General features: G+C 37.0%; 1 protein-coding gene across 6 annotated transcripts in view; it reads right to left on the bottom strand.

Moving 5' to 3' along the window:
* Positions 1 to 422: 422 nt before the first annotated feature.
* The window catches only part of HIPK3 (homeodomain interacting protein kinase 3), a 91,279-nt gene continuing 71,904 nt past the window's right edge, over positions 423 to 19,797 (bottom strand). For 3 of the 6 annotated variants that reach the window (XM_037128307.2, XM_037128309.2, XM_037128308.2), the window contains exons 5-17: positions 19,420 to 19,506; positions 18,753 to 18,937; positions 18,025 to 18,184; positions 17,543 to 17,666; positions 10,323 to 10,444; positions 9,952 to 10,073; positions 9,698 to 9,859; positions 9,479 to 9,541; positions 8,887 to 9,177; positions 8,459 to 8,599; positions 6,891 to 7,126; positions 6,546 to 6,676; positions 423 to 4,309 (exon numbers count right to left, since the gene is read on the bottom strand). In XM_037128307.2, coding sequence (XP_036984202.2) covers positions 3,833 to 4,309; positions 6,546 to 6,676; positions 6,891 to 7,126; positions 8,459 to 8,599; positions 8,887 to 9,177; positions 9,479 to 9,541; positions 9,698 to 9,859; positions 9,952 to 10,073; positions 10,323 to 10,444; positions 17,543 to 17,666; positions 18,025 to 18,184; positions 18,753 to 18,937; positions 19,420 to 19,506 — 2,301 coding nt within the window. In that variant the 3' untranslated portion in view covers positions 423 to 3,832. The remainder of the gene's footprint in view (positions 4,310 to 6,545; positions 6,677 to 6,890; positions 7,127 to 8,458; positions 8,600 to 8,886; positions 9,178 to 9,478; positions 9,542 to 9,697; positions 9,860 to 9,951; positions 10,074 to 10,322; positions 10,445 to 17,542; positions 17,667 to 18,024; positions 18,185 to 18,752; positions 18,938 to 19,419; positions 19,507 to 19,797) is intronic. The other 3 variants (XM_037128310.2, XM_037128311.2, XM_037128312.2) reach the window with 3 other exon arrangements.

Genomic DNA, 19,797 nt, shown 5'->3' with positions numbered 1-19,797 from the left:
TAATGTTGCAATAACTATGTAAGGTGCCAGGTGGGTACTAAAAGTATTGAGGGGAACACTATGCCAAGTATAGGGTTGTCTAACCACTAAGCTGTACACCTGAAACCAACACAAAATAATATTGAAAGTAAACTGTAATTGAAAGAAAAAAAAAAAAAGAACTGGTGGAAAGTAGATTAGTTACAATTAGATGCCCTGGTTCAATCCCCAGATTCACCACTCACTAGCAGTGTGACTTTGGCCAATTTACCTAGATATTTCGAGCCTGCTTCCTAATTTCTATGATGAAGACAATAATGCTAATCTCACACAAGTGGTGTGAGCATTAAATGAGATGACATCAGTTAGGTACCAAACGCTACCAGCCTTTTCCTGCTCTGCCCTGTCTACGGTACTGGGGTGGAAAAAAAGTCAACAGGCTGTTTGCTGCAATATATATATTTTAATTCAAAGTGAATCGACAGTTAATACACCATAAATTCTTATTTTGACACTCACCAAAATAGTCACCTGGAAAACCCGCTTTTTGTGACAAAGTACAGAAGGCTTGGTCACATTTAAATCACTGAGAACTAGAGAGAAATACTATCGCAAACTGTAATAGACATTACATCCATAAAAATTTTCCCAGTCCTTATTGTAATATTGCACAGTGCAATTGCTACATGGCAAACTAGTGTAGCATAGAAGTAAAAGCAAAAACAAACTAACCAAAGAAAGAAAGCCACAAGTCTAAAATCATCAAACAGTTAACAGTTCAAACTTAGTAATCAAATCTGTCACTAGGTTTGGTTAAAACAAACCTTCCTACACTTGCAGTGTATGATTTAACTTTTACTTAACACAAACGAAGTTCAAAATTAGTAGCAGAGATTTTAAAAATGAAAAGCTTGGCTACTACAGTAACATACTTAAATACCCTGAAGAAAAAAAAAAACCTAAGTATCAGGATATTTGATAAAAAATAATTTGTAAATTAAAATAGTATGCAAATATGCAACTTGAAATTCATGCAGTGTTTTATTTAAGAAAGCATTAAAACCAAAGAAAACTGGTTAAAATGGCTTTAAAGAAGCTATAAATCCAGATTTTTTTTTGTCAATATGCTTTAGGCTTTAACAGGATTTTAACATTTTTTATTTTTAAACACGTAAAAAACCCATGATTAGAATCAGTTAAGAGCAATGTACTTCACGGGGGTAGGCCTTCATCGAATGTTACTGTTCTGTTATGAAAACACTGTCTACTGTCCATTTGACAAGACCATCCCAGTCTTAGAAGTGAAATACAGAGAACAGGACACCTCAGGGTGGTGAACATGGTCCTGAACAAAAAGCAAACTGCACCACTTTTGCACTTTCTGTGCTACGAGCGCCGGCCAGTCCTTCGCACTTGTTTCTGAGATACCTGCTGGACCACATAAATAAAGACAGAAGGCCGTGGAGGACAGCGTTTACTTAAATAGTGACTCCATACACTTGCCATCTGTAAATAATCTTTTAAATTAATCTTAGACTACTCCTTTTTTAATGTGTAATATATATTTCTATTTATATAAAATGCATAGAATTGATTACTAAAAACACTGAAACTTGTGGGGAAAATTAAGTCCTTCATTTTCAGTGTGACTAAAAATGTACTGCTGGTTTTTATTTTATGACCTAATACTGTAATTTTTAAAAGCAATTTCAGGCACATTTATTTCAGTGATGATTGTTAAATAAAACACTGCTTGTGTTAATGGAGTAAAGAAAAGTTTGTCCATTATTAGCTTATTGTCAGCAATGTACTAGAGCTGTACTAGTGGTATGCAATTCGTCTATCAAAGAAATGCTATAAATCCAAAACATTTGGAGAGTTTTACACTCAAATGCTTTGTACTGTTTATTCCAGTAAATGCTGTAAGATTATATTCCAGATTTTTAAGGAAAAAAAGTTAAGTCAAGCCTGCAAGATACAGCTTTCTCAAGTGTCTACAATGCCAGTATGAAAATAAAAAATTAAGTTACATTGATACATCCAAGTTTTTTATATGCAGTGATGAGCACAAACATTAATAGAGATAAAATACTGATGCAATTAACACACCCCAAAATAACATATGCTATTATTTTCCATCATTTACAATACAGTAGTTACAATGACACTCCAAACAGAAAAGCAAAGTAAAAAATCAAAACCCCAACTTCTATTTCATGTAATCAGACTTATACAGAAATTAGAAGGCTAAATAACAACTAGTTAATCACCTAATTTCACAGCTATCTGAAGTGGCAATCGTTATATAGCAGCTTATCTATGATACATTCAAGATAAATGATACAATTTATTACTTGCCCATAAGCTAAAACACAGCCTGTTTAATACCTTTCCTTAAATTCCACCTCTACACTACAATATACTTGAGGTCTATGCAAAAAGTAGCTACCTTTTATATAGGAAATGGATGATTAAGTCTTTGGTGCTGTAAAAGCAACTTCATTTAAACATCACCACCATCACAAAAAAAAAAAAAAAAAAGAAGAAGAAACAAAGAAAGAATAAGAAAGGAAAAACCCAAGACACACTTCCTAGGAAGAAAAGCATGTAATTTCTGTCCCTGACGGAATGTATTAAATAAGCAAACACCACCAAGCAAAACAAGTACTACAATGTAAAAATACTTTTAAAAAAAACCCTCTCACATGCATAAATGAAAAATTGCACACAAAGAACTCACATCTTTTCAAGCTTCAATAGTAAATATTCTGCTACTACTTATTAAATACTGCATGGTTTGCCCAAGCTCAGGTGAAACCACATCATGAATCAATGAGCAATTTGCATTTTCTTTCATTATCTACTCAAAAGTCATGCCTACTGAGCCTCTAAATATTTTATTAAATCCAATTATACAGCAAACACTCCCAAAATAAACGTAGATTGTATTGCAGTTTTACTTAACAGTATATAAAATGCTGTGTTGTGACAGATATCAACTATCCATTAGATACTGAATCAATTTTTCTTAAGCACTACTAACTGCTTGCTTTTCTTGAAGCTAGATCATTCTGAAAAACCAGACAGCAGAATTCAATTCAGCCATAGCAAACATGCTGCCCTCTTAGTAAGGAAAAAACAGCTACAACCTGAAATCATACCACACAAAACCGAAAATGAACATCACTCTAGCAAAAGAAAACTAAAGAGTAGATCTGGTTTTTAAGTGCTGCAGTCCTCAACATTTATATATAGGTAATAACATTAACAACCTCAAATATTTAAGGCACTATGTGTGGGAACGGTTTACAATGCAGCTGAGATTATTAGAACAACATTTAAGAGCAAAGTCTAGGCAATATTTTGCCCATGCAAAGACACATGCAAATGTAAAGAACAATAGTTCAATTTCTTAGGTAAGTGACCCAACATTTACACACTAAGACACGGATGATACAATTCACTTGTATGCTGAAGTTCTGACATATGTGCATCTGTTGCTCTAAGTCTGTACACAGAATGGCTTCCCAAATATGGACGTGTCTTGCACTAGTTAGAAGGCAATTTTATAAAAAATAGCAGGAGCAAAACTGAACTTCTGCCCCCATAAGTCACCTGTCTAGAGTAACTACATAAGAAGATAACATGACCAAAGACAAGTTATACCAAATGTGCAAAACACATTAAAAGTGAGATTTTTTTTAAAGCTCGAAGTTGTTTAAATTGCACCCAAGTCTACATGATTCAAAAATAATTTTCTTGTGCCATGGCTAATATTTATTAAATACCATGTTTTTATTTTTAATCAAATGTTTCTATCATTGAGCTTCCTCAATATGCTCCTTTTGAGTTTTCACATATATGGATACTGGCTGAGTTTTGTTGGACTCAATGGAAATCCAGTATACGCAGGTGATGCTGCAATGTAAGAATGTGGTGGGAAGATTGGTTTGTACTGAGTCTGATGGATGGTTGGGGATGGTAACAGACGGGGATTTATGCCCACTGGGACCTGGTGAACTATGCCACTGGGATGGGAGATATTATAAGTTGGATGCTGTAACATAGGTCTTGAGGTACATGGAGAGGCTAGGAGGTGGGCCACAGGTGCAGCACTACTGAGGGCAGCTGACGATGGGTAAGGAAGTAGAGTAGGCTGTCCTCCGAGGTGCGTGCTTCCAGCCAGGTGCGCATGCACGGCTGTGTGGTTGGGACTTCCGTGAGAAAGAGTGAATGGATTACTGGTAACACCAGCAGAGATATAAGCATGCTGTCTTCGATGTCCAAAGTTTCCATTCCACTCTTGATGCCCAGATCCAAAGTGCTGAACCTATCCAAAACAAATAAAACAAAAAACACTAAATATATATTTAAAAGTTTAAAAGAAAGGAAGAAAGGAAATTACAATAAGCTGTGACTGATAACCCATGAAGAACCTCTCAACTCTTAGATTTACTAAGTACAAAGAGAAAACTGATGATTTCATATATTAGTAATAACATTTTAATATTTACCACTACATATCATTATGATACAAACAGTGCCTCCACCACTGCTCTGTCGCGCCCCTCCCACCACTAACAGCTACCACATGTGAAGCGCTAATCATATGTGGGCCTAACATTTACATACAAGACATTATTTAACTCCAAAACAACACATGATACAGCTATTATTCCTATTAACTGTGGTCTAGATTTGCTAAAGAGAACTGGCGAAGGTAATATACATAGTATTTGGCAAAACCAGGATTTGGATAAAGGATCTTCTCTTTCCCCAAGTGGAAACTCAACTGCTAAGCACAGTGCTGAATACATGGAAAGTACTCAATGTAGCATAGCATCTCTCACTACCAACATGACTAACATATATATGCAAGTGCAGCCATCTGGGTGCCATATCTGAGTCTCCACTAACCTGGCTCATATACTATCTTCCCCGCCCTGGTGATTCTCTGAGACACCAGCCCACCAAACTGGCAGACCCACCTATGCTGTCTGCAGTGGTTTTTCCATAGGAATAGCCCATCTTGACTCATGCTTCAGATTTTCCTAAAATCTCTCAAAACAAGCAGCATCTGGCCTTAGTGTGCCCGTAACTCTAAGTAGCCCCAGGCCTGGCACTAGCAGTGGCTGACCAAGGTTCACAGCTTGGCCTCTCCTGAGTACCTCCAAACCCAGCTCAGGTAGCAGCCCTCTGCAGATCACAGGCAGTAAATGGCCTTGGCCTGAACTTCCCAGGAGGCTGCAGAGCCAGTACACCCAGTGGACAGCTTCAGACCATGTCGAAGCACTACCCAACCACCTCTACAAGCTATACACTCAAGGGGCAGAACTCAACGGGGCACCAGAGCCCTGCTGACATGAGTCCTACTCTGTGGGGCAGGCCCCTGCATAGCTGATCCTCCTTGGTGGTTGGTGGTCGTGACTATTCCTTGCAGCTGACTGGCTTGGGGGTTAAGTTCCTCCCACCGGTATACCAACAGCAATCAAGGCTCAAGTACAACAGGAGAGTGTACACAGCCTACAAAGGGGGCAGGGGATACACCTAGAGTGTCCAGCTTGGGTGATCAGGGAGGCTGTGCCACTAGACCTTACCAGATACCTACTACATTAGGCCACTCTGCCAAGCCTGGGAGATGTAGCAGCTCTACCTAATACATGGAGAAAAACACAGGGGAGGCTGCCAAAATGAGGAGACAAAGAAATACATCCTAAATGAAAGAACATAACAAAATGGAAACAGAAAAAGAACTAAATAAAGTGGAAACAAGCAATCTACTAGATGCAGATCTTCGAAGAAGAGGAAGAAGAAGAGGAAGAGAAAGAGAAACAAGAGGAGGAAGAAAAGGAGGAGAAAGATGAGGAAAGACAGGAGGAAGAGGAAAAAGAGGAAGAGGATGGATAACACAATGGCCATAAATACATATCTATCAACAAATGAATCTAAAAAAATGATAAACGAACAGAAACAGGCTCATAGATGTGGAGACCATTTTGGTGGCTGCCAATGAGAGGGAGGATGGGGGTGGGTGAAAAAGGTGCAGGGATTCAGAAGTACGTACGGATCATTACAGGATAGTCATGTGAATATACAGTATAGAGAATATAGTTAGTAATCGGCTAATAACTATGCATGGTGTCAAATGGGTACTAGATTTATCAGGATGATCACTTATTATGTTATATAATATCTAATCACTGGAGTGTACACCTAAAACCAATACAATATTGTATGTCAATTGTAATTGAAAAATAAAAAATGATTTAAACTAAAAAAATGTACTATCAGTCCATTAATGTGCATTCTGATTTAAAGGGACTAAGAAGACAAACTAAAATACATTAAAGAAAATCTAAGAGCTTGACTTTTCTGAAAAAATCGAGTTTTGTGGATAATCTACTTCATTATCCTATTACCAGGATTACTACTCTTCAGTCACTCAGGATAACGAAAAGTATAAACTTTATTAAGATTGCATACAGTTTCACAATCTTTCCCCCCCCAAGTGAAAGACTGCTGAATTTGAATCCCGAAGACCCTTTCTTATGAACTCCGAGATGTACCTGATGACTGAAAGTCAGATGCTGCTGCTGGAATGCTGATGTCGGTTTCTGCTGACGGCTACCCACGGTAGAAGGCTGGTGCAACCTTCCGGGAGCAGACCGTCCTTTTATTAATGGCTGGCATATAGAATCTGGCAACGAACACAATGTTACAGTTAATGCTTTTTCTTTCTCGTATAGAAATTACAAAGGCTTTAGATATTTTACACAATAGTGATTTGAGAACCTTAAAAGTAAATGATCAAATTGAAAATTCTGAGATGAGTCTTGGCAATGCTGTTCTCTGTGTTCCTAAATTAAAACCTTTTAAGGGAGGACTCAGGAAATAGGGAGGACTCCATTTACCTGAGTTTGCCATATGCTCATCGGCAATTAATCCATTTTCTAGTCCCATCGGTGGCACCACAACAGTACAGACGGCTGGTTTGGTTTCTGTGTTGGCAGAGGTTCCCAGTTCTGTGTTTTGAGGAGTGTCCTCTACAAAACTGCTCTCTGCAAATGGACTGTCGTGTCCCGAAGAGTCTGATGTTGGAGAGCCATCCACAGTATCACAACCACTTTCCTGCTCTTCATCTGACATACTGAACCAAGAAAGTATCTTTATGAACAACATGTTTTTCACATTAAATCTGAAGTTAAATAACAGCGAGGCTCCAGCAAATGAGTAACAATCTTACTCTGTGATTTCGTATCTAATTACTTCTTCCTTGTTCAATTAACACTTTTTCATAAATTTTCTAGACTCTCACATTAATTCTCTCTTCAGACTGCTAACCCTAATTCTGCCCTGTTTAGGAACATTCTTTTAGCACTGAATTTTGTCTCCTTCCCTTTCTCATGTGATCCTTAGTACTTGTTCATATATCCTGCTTTATAAATTTTAAGACCTGGCCAGGGTCCCATTTCTCTTCTCTTGCTGACCCTCTCGGGCCCGGACAACATCTCTCCTTAGGATTTCTGCAGCATTTGTTGTCTGTCCTACTCATTCATTTCATACTTACCAGTTTGAAGCCTCTTTTTTTATATGTATGTTTTAGTTACATATTTTATCTATGTCTTACACATACATTTATGTATGTGTATATATACACATATTTTCATATGTAAGTGAGTATTTATGTATGTGTGTAGTATCAACTTCTGAATCCATTAAAACCAATTTATGAGAAGATATGTTAAAATTTCTTTATATCTTCCACAGAGCTTTGGTTACAGGTATTCTACACCCTAACTTAGGAAAAAGAGGACAAATGTATAAAATTGAAACCTAAAATTTATTCACATTTTGTTTCCACCTTAAAGAATTCTACAGGCTAAGATCGAAGGCACCGCACTGACAGTTTTGCGGCCCACCACTTAATGTGTCAGCACCTCATCGTGCTGGTTAGAGGAAGCCCACTACTCTCGCGGCGACCCATGTGCCTGGACAAGAGGGAAGGCAGGCAAGAAAATACGGATGAAACCGTGCTAATCAACCACCAAAGGGAGAAAAGAACCACAACAGATTTGCCAATGACAATGGGTCACCCCTTCATTATGCAAAACATTACTATGTTCTTTTTTTTAATTTTGCTGAAGTATATGTTCTTATCCAAAATTTAAGTTATAATAGTAGTCTGTGGGGCTGAAGCCGAGAATGTAGTTTGTCTTACCCTTTCAAAAACAAATGATTCTTTAAAAAATCATTTATTAGAACCTCAAATTTTCATTTAGATCTGTTCTATAACAATAAATAAAATTACTATGTAAAACCTGAGTTATAAAAATTGATCTAGTTCAAAAATTAGGTTCAAGAGAGAAGCCACTGCAGTAAACTGGCAGGCATTTATTACCTTAACCAACTACAGAAGAAATCACAGGCTTTTTAGCTGACGTAATACTCATTTTACACACCACCACTGCAAGGCCTTTACCTGTTCGGTCTCTTGCAAGGGGACGGGCTGGACTGCCCTGAGGAGCTGGTGCTCAGAGTACTGTCGGGACTACTTAACGAGCACATCCGGTCGATGTTCAAAGTGCTCTGGCAAGCTTCACAATCTAGGCTGCCTTTACATCTAGTGAGAGAGGGAGGGGAGGAACAAAACCATTAGAAGATACTCCCCAGGAGCCAAAAATTAATATATTTAATTATGAATATGAATGAGTTAAGAGCAACCTACATGGGTAAAACTCTAACACTTAGAGGAAAAATGCTGCAATAACCGTTAGATACCATTTAGGAGGTTTACTCCAAGACACTGACAAGGACTAAGTCACAGAAAGCTGGTTTTCACCACACCAGGGGGCACCATCATTATTTACGGATGCAGCGGAAACACAGGGAACTGCTCTTGGCACTTACTCTCGGAGAGAATGTCTCTGGGTCGTCTCTTCCTCGTCAGTGTCACTGCTGATCGTGATCACACTCACTGCAGGACTGGGGGAGTCAGCGATGACGATGGTCTGCCGCTGTTTGTCTGAAACTGATGCATCCGAGTTCTGCCGGACGGATGTTTCACAACTTCTCGCCTCTCCTGAGTTATGATTGTCCTGTGTGTCTATACAACTTATTTCCTCGACATCTTTCCCATTTCCTATCTTTGGAGAAATAAATGCTGAATGTGGGATATTGGTATTCTGCAATGTATTACTCCTGCAATCAAAGAAATAAAGTGTCATTTTAACAATCAAAATAAGAACATGACATTTTTTCTAAGAAATCTTGTTAAAATGAACAATGTGAACTGTCACTTGGCTCAAGACCATGTATGTAACATACTAACATATAGATGATAAGGTCTATGAAATATAAATTATCTCTAGAAATATCAATGTAGATTGCATTATTACATTTGAATGGTCAATATTTTTTGGTAAATGTGGTATCTGTGTGTCTAAAATTGTCTAAAATTATAGGTAGATAATAAACAAAAGGGCAATAAAGACAGTCTTACCAACTGAAAGCATTTATTTCCTCTCTTCCTGGCTCCCATTCCATTAGTTTTACCAAAATACCTCTGAGAAATTGAGAAGGGAGCTGGCTTAGTGTTTGCAACAAAGCTATCAAAGAGGTCATTTTGAATACAACAGAGTGACCCTTTAGTGTACATGCAAAATTTATCTTCAAGATTAATTTTCAAAATGCAGAGCAAAGCTAAAATATCAACACCAACCTGTTCTGGCACAGTTTATTCTTCTTTGCAGCGGCAGGCTGAGGCCAGACAACATGTGCAATGCCCACACTAATTGGCTGAGGAGCCGATAAAGTTATCTGATTGGTTAGAAGAGGTTGCGGCAACACTGAGCTATAGTGATTGCTGTGTGAAATCATTTTCCTAGGGAGAAAGTTTAGAAAAGTCAAATCCCTTCTTTACCAAGATCTATTTTGCAAACTAGTCACAAAGAAGTACTTCCGTTTTTAACTCACCCCCAGTCTCCAAGTCTTTGTGAACCAGCCACACCTTCAGAAGTTAAGGTAGCAGCAGCCAAAGGTGTTACCTGTTGCCATGTAGGTACCAGCATCTGCTGTGTTCGACCAGACCATGTCTGCTGCACCAAAAAAAGAAAAAGAATTAAATTATAGGTAATTCTTCATGACTATACCTTAAAATCATAAATATATTAAATAATCATCTAATAATGTCAAAGTTACAGTCAATAATCTACAAAAGTTTGAATTCCCATCCAGGTCATTTTAATTGTTTCCCAACATCACAGGCTGATATTTTATGAATGGGTCAGTACTTCTACTTGAGTAGGAGGAGGACAGTACATATGCAAAAACCATGAATTACCAACCTGAGAAAGAACTCCTGGCCGGATCTGAAGTGGCTGCACAGCTGGGGCCTGAGTTACAAGTGGAACTGTATTATCTACCCTTATTGAGTAACTGGTGGGTTTACCATGAGTTGCAGGAATACCTGTAAAGTAGAAAAGAATAGTTCTCAAACATATATTGACTCAGAGAAAGAATTTTTTTAAACTTTTAAATAATTGCTAAATTCTGATTAGGATTATAAAACCATCCCTTACATAAACATTTTATAACATTAACAAAGCAATCTATTAGGAAAATGAGGTGTATTTTATTTCTTTTGTGGTACATTATTCCAAAAATTGTTACAAAGCTACGCCTTCTACTGTTTTAAAATGGATACTACAAATTTGGGTGAATCATTTATTTTTCTTGAAACTTCCTATTCCTTTCCAAGTTTGCTATTATAGCTTTATTTTTCTTTCTGAACACTTCTGCCACTCTGGTAAAGGACATGGAAAAGGTGAATCTGATTCAACATCCTGAACCTCCAGCAGGCTCATCTTTTCCTATAAATTTTTAGCTATGCACAGCATTCTCTTCTTCAAAATTTTAATAGGATCTTAACTCTTGGCACCAAAGGGAGACTTTATCAGAACTCTGCACTTCAGTAGCCATGAAGGTTTACATGATTCAAGAAAATTTGGGATGGCACACTCATTTTGACTTCCAAAGGAAAAGCAAAAAAAATAACCACCTTTTCTGCCTCAAATAACGATACAACTATGCTTTGGTCAGTGAGGTTTAGTCTACTCGTATTCCCAGCAGAGGGCTGCTAGAACTCCACGCCCCATGCATTCCACTCTGCTTACTGGCCAGGAAAACTGGAAAGCAGAGTTATCAGCCACATTATTGCTGTTAATGTTAATATTTCTATGCCATGCACTGCAAAGGGACGTTGTAAATACAAAGTCTTATGATAGTTAAGCTTTGAGACAGTAAAGTAGTATCACCCCTACTTAGAGATTTTGACTAACAAGATTTCACAGACACATCCTCCAAGATCAGAAAGCTCAGTTATTGAAATAAATTCACTACTTCATAATTCCAGTCTGTTGCAGCAGTTTCTTTCAATATAGTTTGGCAGATTATTTAATATACTTCTTAGATAAAAGTGATCTTCGATATCTCCAATCAGCCATAAGAGAAAAATACAATTGTTTTCTTTTCCCATTGAAATACAACTTCATAATCTTTATTGTGCAAATATTTTCAAGTGTTAATCCTTAGGAGAGTACTATGCTAAGTGAAATAAGTCAGAGAAAAACAAACACCATATGATTTCACTTACATGTGGAATCTAAAGAACAAAATAAATGAACACAGAAACAGACTCGCTGATGCAGAGAATACACTGATGGTTACCAGAGGGGTAGGGGGTTGGAGCCCGGGTGAAAAAGGTGAAGGGAATAAGTACAAATTGGTATCTACAGAACAGTCATGGGGATGTGAAGTACAGCTTGGACAGTATCGACAATAATACTGTAATAACTATGTAGGGTACCAGGCAGATATTGGGAGGATCACTTCGTAAAGCACATGATTGTCTAACCGTGATGTTATACACCTGAAACTAATACAAAATAATGTTGAATGTCAACTGTAATTGAAAAATGAAATTTTAAAAACTCCTAAAGAAAATGTTAATTTTGGTGTTTATTTTCTTCACAGGAGTTTATTCTACTACTCAAGTGTTCTACCCCGAGTTCCACCTAAAGGACTGGATATTAATTAAGTTTAACAAATACCTACACATCATTTTTTTTTAAACTGACTTTTTTGCCCTTTCCAAAAAGCATGTCTTGATCAGCAAATTCTCCAAGAAAAGGAATATAAGTTTACCCAGCCAGTGTAGATATATTGCAGCAGTAGACAATCTCATCAAATAAAAAGAGCATTCACTTTGACAAGAACTGAAAGCAAATTCTCAAATCCCAAGAAAAACCACACTGCCCTTACATTTTCCTCGTAATTATCATTGTAAGATGAGAATTCTCCAATTAACTTCTCTCCTCAAGATGTCCAATTTTTTTTTTATCTTTACCAAAGGACATTTTTTCCTTTGCTTGTAGAGAGAAGAAGGGAAATAAACATCAATGCTAGAGAGAAGCATCAAATGGTTACCTGCCATACACATCTGGACCGAGGCTTGAATCCTCAACCTATGTAGCCTGACCAGGAATTGAACCTGCAACCCTTCAGTTCCAGGATGATGCTCCAACCAACTGAGCCACATTGGCCGGGGCAAGAGGTTTAGTTTTTTTAAGTCAAATTCAAAAGTATGAATGGTTAGGACCACAATTTTCTGTTACAGATATTATGTTAGCTAAAACTTTCTGTCTGATTAGATTTGCTTTAGTATCTGGAGAGTGGGGCACAAAAGCTTAAAGACTGGTCTAGTACAACAAAGGAACATTTTTGCTGGAATGTATTTGATTTTAAAATAGTGATTTTCACTCAGAAGTCATGAATAACTCACTTTTCAGTTTTCCAAATAATGTTAAATCCTCATTTTATCTAGACAACCTACACTCAGATTTGTTAAATAAATGTTTGGCTAGGTCTCTACCGCTGAAAAAGCACAATATATGAAAACAACATCCACCTATGTATACTTACATATTAAATCTATATTTAAAATATATGAAATGTATAATGAACCTAAATACTGTATCTCCAAAGTAAAAAATTTAAAGGAAAGGGAAACAGACATAAAACTTATTTTAAAATATAAGCTATAGGGGAGGGCGGTGGGGCAGTTGGGCTGGGATGAGGGTAAAAGGCAGAAAACTGTACTTGAACAACAATAAAAAAATAAAAATAAAAATAGAACTACCTATGACCCAGCCAAAAAATAAGTATGTGTATGTGTGTGTATGCTATAATGGTGCCATAAATGCTACTCAACAGCTGCACAATAATAATTTTATTTTTTAAGTATGTTTTATTGATTATGCTATTATGGTTGTCCCAATTTTTTTCTGGACTTTAACCCCCTCCTCCCTGCACTGCCATCCCCCATCTTCCAACATTCCCCTCCGCACAGTTCACGTCCATGGGTTGTACACGTAAGTTTTTTGGCTTCTCCATTTCCTATACTATTCTTAACCTCCCCTATTTTGTGCCTACTGTTATGCTTCTTATTTCCTGTACCTTTTATCTCCATTCTCCCTCTCCCGCTTCCCACTGATAACCCTCCATGTGATCTCCATTTCTGTGATTCTGTTCTAGTTGCTTGCTTAGCTTTTATTTTTGTTTTTTAGGGTCTGTTGTTCATAGCTGTATGTTATCATTTTACTGTTCATAGTTTCTGATCTTCTATTTCTTAGGTAAGTCCCTTTACCATTTCATATAATAAGGGCTTGATGATGATGAACTCCTTTAACTTGACCTTATTCTGGGAAGCACTTAATCTGCCCTTACATTCTAAATGAAACTTTGCTGGATAGAATAATCTTGGATGTAGGTCCTTGTCTTTCATGACTTGGAATACTTCTTTCCAGCCCCTTCTTGCCTGCAATGTTTCTTTTGAGAAATCAGCTGACAGTCTTATGGAAACTCCTTTGTAAGTAACTCTCTCCTTTCTTCTTGCTGCTTTTAAGATTCTCTCCCGATCTTTAATCTTGGGTAACTTAATTATAATGTGTCTTGATGTGCACCTCCTTGGGTCCAATTTCTTTGGGACTCTCTGGGATTCCTGGAAGTCTATTTCCTTCACCAGATTGGAGAATTTCCTTTTATTATTTGTTCAAATAAGTTTTCAATAGCTTGCTCTTCCTCTTCTCCTTCTGGCACCCCAATGATTCAGATGTTGGAACGCTTAAAGTTGTCTCAGAAGTTCCTAAGCCTCTCCTCATTTTTTTGAATTCTGTTTCTTCATTCTGTTCCAGTTGGATACTTATTTCTTCCTTTTCTTCCAAATCATAAATTTGAGTCCCAGTTTCCTTCCCTTCACTGTTGGTTCCCTATATATTTTCCTTTATTTCACTTTGTGTAGCCTTCATTTCTTCCTTCATTTTGCGACTGAGCTCAGTCAATTCTGTGAGCATCCTCATTACCAGTGTTTTGAATTCTGCATCAGCAGGTGGTCTATCTCCTGGTTGCTTAGTTTTTTCTGGAGCTTTGATCTGTTTTTTTCATTTGGGCCTATTTCTTTGACTCTGGACACCTGTTAAGCAGTAAGGGGCAGAGCCTTCAATGTTTGCCAGGGCAGGGTAACCCTCTATGCTGAGCCGTGGTGCTGCTTGTGGGGGAGGGGCCAGAGAGGGACCAATGCCACTTGCTCCACTCTCACCCCATTTCCATCACTTCTCTCACTTCCCACAGGCAGATTGTGCCCTTTTAGGTGCTGATTCACAGGTGGGTGGGTTTGTGTATGTTTTAGGACCCTGTGGGTCTCTCCCATGAACTCTCCTGTGAGGCTGGGAGTTTATCCCGTCACCACAACCTCCACAGATTTTCTACCACCTGGAGTTTTAAGTCTTTAGTTTCTCACACTGAAACCCTGGGTTCCCTAGTCTGCCTCACTACCCCCATTATTCTTCCCAGCTTCTCTGTGTGCAAATATGGGACCTCCCACACGGTCCATCACCTCGCCTTGCCACTCATCCTCTCTGCCCAGCTGCGGGTCTCCACCCCTCCTACCAGTCTGGAGGAATGTTTATTTAACTCCTTAGATGTTGGACTTCCATACAAATGTTTTTCTGGCAGTTCTGTCTGTTCTTTGTCTTTAAATTGGTTGTTATCCTTCTTTTGGTTGTTGGAGGAAGCAAAGCATTTCTGCCTATGCCTCCATCCTGGTCGGAACTCTCTTCCCAATAATCATTTTAAAATGTTTGTTTGACATAGACCGGCACATTGTAATGAAAAGAGTGAGAAGACCGAGACTGGAATTGTCTACAGAGATGCTAAAAACAAATTAGAGAGGGAAATTTTCATTTCCAATCAGATACTATACTAAGATAATAAACAACAAAACATCATGTTTATGCAGCCTGACTGTCCTTTTCCTGCAACTGCACCTGTTATGCAAGCTAACAAATATTATGCTCTGTCTTCAAAAGTATTGTTCTTGTCACTTAATGGGTTAATGAATCTGACAATATCTCCTTTTTTTTCTGTTATCCTTATTATGAATCACTCATATAGCTGCTAACATTTGCACAGAACAGTTACTAATCTTTTATCAATTATAAGCCACACAAAAATAAAAGATTTCATCTAACCTAATTGTATGTTTTAAGAATGATGCTTAACCATGTTTACAAATGTGTCACACAAGCCTCTTAAAGTTTTTGCTACAAATAGAAGATAGGCTCTAAAAAAAACTGCTATCCCAAAACCTGATGAAATATACCACACTGTAGGTGGGTGACCCTCAAACTAACTTTGCTACGTGGGAGAAATTATTTTTTTTAAGAACCTAAGAATCTATTTGTTAGTAAAGTTAAAAATTTATTGAAATGAAAATGCATTTGTCAAGACAATACTTAAATGATAGCCTACCAAAAAAATTCAGTCTTTCATGCCCAAGTATTTAGAACTAAAATGTCTACCATTTGCTCTCAAATGGTGTATGTATGTCTCAACAGACAGACAGATAGAGCAAACATAGAAAAATGTTCATCTAGGGTACAAGGCATTATATTATTCTTTGAACTTTTCTATGTTTAATATTTTTAATAATAAACAAGTGAAAAAAACAATAAACATAGCAGCACCTTTAAGAGTGCCACCAAACCATCACTGAACCACAATTGCATCTTGGGAACCAATCATCTAAGTTGTTTTTTATATTTTTAGTGATACAAACCTTTCTCTCAATGATACCTTATGTGAAAACCCAACATATAAAAAAAGATGAAAGAAAAGGTACACCAGTTAAACAAAAGTGGCTAAGGAACAAAAAACTGTACTTGAAAAATAACTAATAAAAAAAAAAAAGTGGCTAAGGAGTTGACATGTTTCTCTTGTTACCAGGCAGTCAACGCAGCGTACTCTTGGTGCTTTGTTAAACACTGTGGTAGATGACTTAAAAAAAAATTTTTAATTGCTCAAATCCTTAAATCAAATAAAAAATTAAAATAAGTAGCATAGACAGTAGATAGAAAATAGATAGGGGGGAGGGTAAGAATAGTAGGGGAAATCTAGAACCTAAAGATCTTGAGACACGTGTTCATGAACTAAAGGGGGGGAATGGTGGGGGAGGGGTGTGCAGGGTGGAGGAGAACGGAGGGGGGGAAATGGAACAAATATAATGGCATAATCAATTTTTTAAAAAGCCTGAAAAAACAACAACAACAACAACAAAAATTCAAAAAACTTTTAGAATCGAAAAACATTAAAGGCTATAAATGACTAACAGTAGTTCAGGCTGCTTTACTGGACTAAGGTTGAAGCAGGTTAATAAATGTGTCTAGGATAACACTGCAAACAGGAGAAACAGATCTACATCCCAGGTGTCCTGACTTAGCACCAACTTCTTTACTGCCACCAAACATACAGTATTATCACCATATTTCAAAGACTCAGTTAATTACAAGACCCACTTGTAATTAACATGTTGCTTTAAGATACAAGTAGAAGTTAAATCTTAGCAAGAGCAAAATGCTATGAAAGGACTAGGAAGTAGGGTTTTATTCTGTTATTCCAATCACAAAGTCTGCTGCTATCACCCTGTAAGAAACACTAAGAAATTCCCACTGAGAATTTATGGCCTCTTCAAAGATATTCTGCCACCCCTGACACTTGAGGATTTAATTTGCTATTTTTATGTAAGTAAGGGACATAATCTGATTTAGTAAAAATCAGTTTTAAAAAAAACAAACAGCCTTTTGTATGTGTAAAAAACAAGACTGTAACATTTGGGACAAAACTCCTTTGACCAACATCGATACGAGCAAGCTCTCAGACACTTGAGTGTCTAGTGATGGTAGATATGTGTACGTGCCCAAACATCTGCAGCAGAGATACTCAGTGCAGGCCAAGCCAACTGTCGTATGACCCATTTTGTTCCTGATAATTATAATGGGGCTCCTGTCGAGCAATGAACATTACTGCTGTAAAGTTTACTGACCAGCTTAAATTAAATTCAAATGTGGCACCAAATGTAGCAAAAACTATACAGTATATTTAATGGAGAGATAACTAAATCTGTTTTATAATGTATGACTAAACCCAAAATGTAATTTAAATGAAAGAATACCTTGAATAGCTGGGGGACAGATAATCAGGGTCTGCTGAAAAGCATCGCCACAACCAAAATGTGCAGTTCCAGCCTGCAGAGGGATCCCATGGTGCACCACTGAGTGAGCAGATGTGGTCAATGCCTGAAACGATCAATGCACGTAGCATTACACAGGGCAGTCTTCTCACTGCTGTCCACGTGCTTTATAAACAACTAAAACACATTTCCAAAAACCATAATGCTGTGAGAAACCTGGGTCCAGAGACCGATTCTACTGGACTCGACTGTACGTAGAGTTGTGGCACAGAAGGGACAGTAGAGGACATGGAAAGAATGAAAGGCGAAAGGAATGTGGGCAGATATGTTCCAGTTGTTACCCTGAAATATTACAGATTTAAGAGAACAGCCACACTGTAACATTTAACTCCTGACATGAGACTTCTGTACACTGCAAAAGCAAAACAAGCAATTTAAAAAGATATAAATTATTAAATTCTTACCTGACTTCTTAATGTGCCAATTTTAGTAAAATTTGCTGTCAGATTAGCAGAGCTGTTTGAAGAAACTGGCCTTAAGATTGAAGTTTTATTGTGATTATTTGTGTCACATGAATTTGGGTGGGACTTACAAATATCCATAATATGAAAACAGGACTTTACACTGCAAGAAAAAAGAGTGGGGGAAAGGTTAATTGTAATATTATTTTAAATGTTTAGAGTAGTTTTAAATTAATATACATTAATTTAAAAATGATTTCCAAAACAAAAAGATTCTACAACTTGCACTTAATCTACTTATTTCCAATACTGTTTCTACCAGGAAATCCATTGTGTTCCTGGTCTTTTCTACCAGGAAGGGGAGAAAAGCAAATGGTGTGAAGGGGCACTGAAAATAGAGTTTGCAAGACTCAAAAGAGGAGGAAATGTTAACATTTCCTTCTAGTACATATATGCCTAGTTACTATAATAAAAGTGTCATACAAAAACAAAATCACTCGGCCATTTTCACTCTGGTGTTTTTGGAAAAAGAACACTGGAATGCAACTGAGACTGGTTCCACTCTGCCACTCATTAGCCTATGTGATCTTTGCCAAGTTAGCATGACCTCTTCTGACTTGGCTACTTATATTTAATGAAATTAAATCATTTTTCTAATAAACTGACTTTTTAAAAAGACAGTACACTATTATTTCTCCAGAATTGCTTGAACAAATGGTAAGGTAACATACTGGTTGCTATGAGGAAAATCTAGAAGATGTTTCATGTTAACAAATGGATGGTTCAAAGTTTCAGCTGGGGTAATTCTTAAATCTGAATCGATCAGCAACATTTTCTTCAACAGACTAACAAATTCTCGTCTATCAGCTTTCTCAGCCAAAAGATCACTTCCTTCCAAATCCATTACTGTGTTCACCTGCAAAACCAAAATTTTAAGTCATTACATGTTTCGCAGTTAAAAAAAAAACAAAAACGCAACATAGGAAAGAATAAAGAACCACAATTATTTTGAAACAAGAAAGAACAATTGAGTTTAACAAATTCTCAGGATGTTTTCAAGTATAACATAGTGTTCAAAGCAGGAAAAAAAACTTTTCACTGAACAAATACCCATTTCTAATGAAATATAAAAATATTTGTTTGCTAGGATTTTCCCTTTTAAAGAAAATATTTTTTACTAAAGAACTGGAGAGTATAAATTAAATATTTAATAAAGACAAATGCAATTTAGTTCCTAAAATGTTAAAACCCTTAGAATCAATTTTGTCCTTTTGAAAAGGTTAAAAACAGCAAGTATTCTACAGTCATTTAGAAAATGATTGACGTGTTTCCACACTGTTGGCAATCAAGTCTACCACCTTCAGCATTAAGATTCACAAATGGGACTGTGCTACTTACATGCACTATATCATCCAGACTGTTGAATATGTACTTCCTGGCTTCTTTAGACTTCATTCCTGTCTCTGCCTCATGTTCTTCTAGTGTCTTATTAAAGATATCAAAGAAAGAAAACAATGTATTATTACCCACCATTTTGCAAATTCTTTATTCCTGTAATTCTGGCACATTTAATCTAATACAGTGAACATTTTAAGGGAAATAGTAGTTTCAAAAGAAGTACTATCATAAATGTATTTTTTTAAATACAGAAAAATGAGAAGAGCTTTGTTCAATTTTTAAAAACCCATCTATAACCAACTCTTTAAATAATTAAATTTTAATTATTGAGGATTTATTGATCACCCAAAAGATCCAGGAATAAATTAGGTACCTGGG

Source organism: Artibeus jamaicensis, unplaced genomic scaffold (assembly GCF_021234435.1).
Source record: "Artibeus jamaicensis isolate MK-2021 breed Jamaican fruit bat unplaced genomic scaffold, CSHL_Jam_final contig_797, whole genome shotgun sequence".
Lineage (NCBI taxonomy): Eukaryota > Metazoa > Chordata > Mammalia > Chiroptera > Phyllostomidae > Artibeus > Artibeus jamaicensis.
Note: the sequence above shows the minus strand (reverse complement) of the source record. Positions and strands in the feature narration are given on the sequence as shown.